At 32.9% G+C, this 5,757-nt stretch overlaps 1 protein-coding gene across 1 annotated transcript; it reads right to left on the bottom strand.

The window, feature by feature from the left end:
• Positions 1-315: 315 nt before the first annotated feature.
• On the bottom strand, positions 316-3,992 carry LOC129799048 (protein tailless). Its single transcript, XM_055842644.1, has 2 exons — positions 3,920-3,992; positions 316-1,502 (listed from the first exon to the last, which is right to left on the bottom strand). The coding sequence occupies exons 1-2, from the start codon at positions 3,990-3,992 to the stop codon at positions 316-318; spliced, it is 1,260 nt and encodes a 419-aa protein (XP_055698619.1).
• Between the last annotated feature and the right edge of the window lie 1,765 nt (positions 3,993-5,757).

Below are 5,757 nucleotides of genomic sequence, written 5' to 3'. Positions count from 1 at the left end.
ATGGATTTTTTTAACATTGTAGTAGACTTTGAAATAGCCCCCCTCTCCCTTAAAAGAAACAAAATTTGCGATTTAAAATTTCAAAAGCAGAATTAAGAAGAAGAAAAAAATTCAACATTTACAACCAATGCATCATATTTTTCATTTTAAAAAATATTTTATTTACTATATCATAAAATATTCGTACATTTTCTAAATAATTTTAAAACTGTATTCAATTTCAATAACTAAATCCATATTTTTTGCAATAATTTTTAAAGTTATTTAAGGCAATTTGGGTTATACACTAAAACGGGGGGGCGTATCACAGGAAGGCTACTTGGAGAGTGGTGGAGGATACTCAAAATGATGAGCCTTTCGTTGACTGTACATATTTGCTGTGAGTTTGGCAATGGAAACATATCCAATATTTTGCCTGAAGAAAATCTCCTCTATTGTGTAATTTGACACTGATCCCAAATCCGGCAAAATCAGCAGCAATTCTTTGCATCTCTGCACTTGGATGGGATATACGGTGTTCACATAGGCACTTAGTTTAGCTTTGGAATCCTCATGGAGGCTTCTCACGCGTTCGGGCTCCTGTAGGGATCGGCAGGTATGGCCCCCATCATCCGTGGTGCTGGATGAGTCGGAATCCGCGTCGGAATTGGTTTTGAACAGGACAATTGCACGAAGGAAGTAGTATTCGTTCTCGTCGATGCGGAGTTGGGTGATTCTGTGGAGGATTTTCTGAAAATTGTCCACTTCTTGCATGAGAGTTGCCGTCGGCTCTCGATTTTCCCGATTGTTGTTCATGATCTCGTATGCATAGAGGAGTTGGGAGAAGTTTAGGGGCATGAGATATTGAGCTGTGGCTAGGATGAAGAATTCTCGCCAGGATTCTTCTAGGAGGAAGAGTTGATCGTTCAGAGGGAGATCTGTGAAGACACGGAGATTTTTGAGCCACTCGACATTGCGGAAGAGGAGCTGGGCTGCGGATTCCCGGATGGCTTCTGCGGCCATCAGGGGAGGTGTTGGTGGAAGGGGTCTTGGTGTAACCATTGGCATGAAGTTGACGGTGGAGGAGAGTAGGGAGGATCGAGGCACTGAGAGATCCAAGACAATTGGGGCTGGTGGAGGTGCCAGTGACATCGGCATAGCCTGGGACATGATCAATTCCCTCCTCATAGTTTGTAGATCCGTCATTATGGGATGGTCCCTATTGATCAAGAGGGACATTTGCTTCCTCAGGGTTGAATTCCGAGGACCTCGTTCGTGTTGGACAGCATCCCTGTTCATCCCGACCTCGAAACACTTCCTAAGACGACATGCCCGGCACTGATTCCGGTGAGTTTTGTCCACTACACATTGTCCTTCCGACCGTGACTTGCAGGAATACTGTCTGTTGCGTCGGATGGACCTCTTGAAGAAGCCAGCACAGCCGTCGCATGCATAAATCCCGTAGTGCTTACCAGAACTGTGATCTCTGCAGACTTTGCACGGAGTGTCATACAGAATTCGACCTGAAAGTCAATTAAGACGGGCTGTGAGGAGTGTATTATTCTCACAAAAGGATCTCTTATTACATCCACCATTATTCGTCCAAGGAGCTAAAAGAGCAGCTTTGGTTTCTTTCAGGGATTGAGGAGTGATTTCATCAACAATACACCGGAAATGTTTGCATTTCTTTTGCCTTTTCATTCAATTCTTTTTGCATTTATACTTTATTTATTATTTTTTCTTCTCAGCAAAATTGACATTTTAGTTATTTTTCCAAAATCATAAGTGATTTGGTTTTTATTTATCAACTTGCCAGAGGAAGTTTCTTTCACTATTTCAATAGTAGCAAAAAGGGAAAGATCAAATTCATTCAGTAAAAGTTTGAGGATTTTGGTGAAGAAATTGGCACTTGGAAGGAACTCATTTAATCCCCAGTAGCAATTTACATTTTAGGTAGAAAATTTAGTTATTATCGTTTCGACCTGACCTACATACCCTAATTTGTATTTGTAGTTTTATTACTTAATCCTGTGTTAAGATTATTTGGGAAGAAAGACCCCCCGACGGGTATGTTTGCCGAAACTATAATTTCTCATTTGCCTAAAATTATTGGACTACGAGAAATGTGTTAGTTTAGTTCATTCAAAAACTATTTGTTCCATTTCATTGAGAAACTATCAGCCCAGTAAGATAACCCTCAAAGGTTGTAGAGAAAAGGCTATTACGTTAGTTTTAATCCCTTGTTTAAGGATAAAGAAGCATAATAAATTTTTAAATAGTTTAATGACTTAGTAGTTTTGATAGTTTCTTTCAATGAATGGTTGACCTGTAGTATATCATAAACTATATAAACGATATAAACTATTACTGAAATTATCAATCAAGTGTAAAATGCCATTTTCGATTTTTATTTATTCGTTATAGCATGATTTTATTCGATTCCGAATGTTTTTCTTTTTTAAGGAATACTTCCAAGGAGTATTTCTTTAAGAAAATCAGAAATAAAACAAATGAAAAGTTGTAAAGACTATTATTGCAATATTTTTTCAATATTCTTTAACTAAAACATTATTTTTCATATTTTTCAATTTTTTTAATATTTAATTTTATTTTATTCTTACGAATATTCTATTTATTCTGATAATTCCCAATGGATATTTTTCACAATGGAGTTAAACATATTCCAAAACACCTTTTCATATTTTTGAATATTAAACTGAAATCCTTTTTGAACTTTTTTTGTTTAACTGCATTGTGAAAAATATCCATTGGGAATTATCAGAATAAAGAGAATATTCCTAAATATAAAATAAAATTTGATATTAAAAAGTTTCAAAAATATGAAAAATAATGTTTTAGTTAAAGAATATTGAAAAAATATTGGAATAATAGTCTTTACTTTTCATTTGTTTTATTTCTGATTTTCTTAAAGAAACATTCTTTGGAAGTATTCCTTCTATTCCTTAAAAAAAAAATAATATGCGGAATCGAATAAAACCTGAATATAACGAATAAATAAAGAGTTCAAAAAACAGTTCCATATTCAATTAAAATTTTGCTGGATTTAGTATGTTATTCCATTTTTACGAATAATTTTTTTTATTCTTTTCAAGAAAAGATCTACTTAACGAATATTTTGACGAGTTAATAATTTTTTAACCTTTTTTTGTGTCTGTAAAGTTAAATTGCTGATTTTTTTTTAGTTTACTGAAGCTTTTATTCAATGTCTAATTTTACCCCATTCGTGTGAATAATTTCTTTATCTTATTTATTTTTTAAAGAATATTTAAACTATGAATTTTAACAATATCAGCAAACATTTCTTAATAACTGATTGTGGAATATAAGATATTTTAAACTGAAGCACAACATTTGATCCCTCTTTCAGTTTTAGAAAATATAATAGAATGATTAAAATCATAAGTTATGGCTAATTCTGATTTATAAAATATCGAAAATCGAAAAAATATATAGGGGGAAGTGGGACACCTTTGAAAGTGGGATACCTTTGAAATTGGGATTTTTTACTTATTTTTAAATATAATTGTGCAATATCGCGATATAATTTGACTGCACAAAGAGATTGAGAAGCTAAATTATATCACGATAAGACTCAATTTTATTTAAAAATAGGTGAAAGATCACAATTTCAAAGGTGCCCCACTTCCCCCTAGGATGAAGTGGGCACCTTTTAAAGTGGAGTACCTTTGAAATTGGGATTTTTCTCCTATTTTAAAGTGGAATTAATCCATATCATAATGTAATTTAGCTTCTCAATCTGTTTGTACAGCTAAATTATATCACGAAAAGGCTCAATTTTATTTAAAAATAGGTGAAAGATCACAATTTCAAAGGTGCCCCATTTCCCCCTATTTAGGGTTTATTCCATTTACTTTTCAATTTTTTTAATAATTCCCAAAATTATAAATTCCCAACTTACTTGATGAGGCTTGAATCCTCAAATGGCTATAACGAGGATCCATCAAGTCCGGTGATGTATTTGGCGATTGCATTTTGCATTTAATTCCCACTAAAAATCCCAATTGTTGAGACACTTTGATTAACCTCCACAAATATTGTATTTAAAATACAAAAATAAAATCCCACTTTAAACTTTGCAAAACACTTTGTCCCGATGAATGGAAGACTAATTTGAGATAAGGTCAAAATGTTCCTTTCTTCAACATTTACTCTTTGACGTTTTGACTAAGCAACGTTTGATGTGTGAATGAAGAGTTGGAAGTTGAGTCGAAGGAGCATATAGCTAAAAAGCATCAAGGATCGGAAATGGCTTGGGCCATTTACTGCTTGATCCCTTCATCATACATACTTTGGTATTCTCGGGGCAAAAAGTGTTTTGTGTACCACTGTGTTTCCCTTCGGTGATTGGTTCTCGGCAGGAACCCTCTTTGAATTATGGCTAGGGAGGAGCTTAGTTCATTCACTGCTGGGCCCTCTCTATGTGATATCTTTTGGCTCAACAAGGCAGAAAGGCATGTGAATATTTTCCAAATGAAGACACCCCATCCCTATATATTAAGTGTTGTTGTGAAAGGCAATGTCTGATTCCCATTTCAAGCTGATAAGCCAAAAACCTTTAATTGTTGAGCAATATACAAATTTTCATATGCGCATTACATTATCTCTCGAATGCCTGAGCTCGTTTACGCATCATTCAAGAGGAAACAGACTGCAATTGATCTATTTATTGTATGAGTTCCTTTGAAATAGGTTTAAGGCCCTATTGACTAATTAGTGGTTCCTGACTAATTAGCTTGATCGGTAGTCTCAAATTAATTTTTTTAACGAAAAATAAGGTGACGTGATAACTCCTTTTCCATAATATCAACCGACGATTTTGAAAATTTATAATGATAACCACACTTTTTATAGCGAATATCAATATTTACCAAATGTCACATTCTTTCAAGAATTAAAAAATTAAATGGTTCCGTAATATTTAAAAATACAGGATTCACGGGACGCGCAGAAATCTAAGATGCAAAGATTTATCGATAATACCGATTCGATTATTTCGAAAAATTATCATTCCACTCCTAAAACTATAAACAAATTGTCCGAAAGTTTACGATTTTGCAGAATTTTTATCCTTATCAAAATTAAAAATGGCATAGCCTAAGAAGCATATTTATCTTATTGCAGTCTTCTAGAAATCTGTATAACGTTATAGAATAAAAATTCTTATAATGTGCTTATAGCGATCTTTTGTTTAATTATCTGTAACTACTAAAAATAAAGTAGACGAGAGCGCTACTTAAGAGCTTTTGTAAGAATTTTAACACAAAATTCTAGTTAGAAAACCTTTTTAATGGTACATTACGTGCATTAAGACACTTGTGCAAGTCTTAGTTCTATAAGGCAGCCATTTTTCTAGTTGGAAGCCTTAAAAAAATAAGTAAAAATAATTTAAAATTAGATTAAATAAAATAATATGTGTAATTTTTGTATCTCCATTGTATTATTGTATTTTTAAGCGAAATTATCATAAGAGCATTATCGTTAGCAATTGAAAGATGTTTTTTTCAGTTTTTAATATATTTTGATTTATTTTTGATAATTTTTTTTCATACCAGAAACAATATTCAAGCATTCTTAACATTGCAAAACCATTTTCAATTTTCAAAAAAAAAAATCCAAAAATAGGAAATCAAAACTTATTTTCAACTATCAGAAAAACAATTATACTGCAGCGCAGTAATTTAAACTTTTACAAGTCTTTGAATTAAAAAAAAATTAGAGTAATATATAAAAAAAGAA

This window comes from Phlebotomus papatasi, chromosome 1, assembly GCF_024763615.1.
Source record: "Phlebotomus papatasi isolate M1 chromosome 1, Ppap_2.1, whole genome shotgun sequence".
Lineage (NCBI taxonomy): Eukaryota > Metazoa > Arthropoda > Insecta > Diptera > Psychodidae > Phlebotomus > Phlebotomus papatasi.
This window is presented reverse-complemented; position numbering and strand designations above follow the sequence as displayed.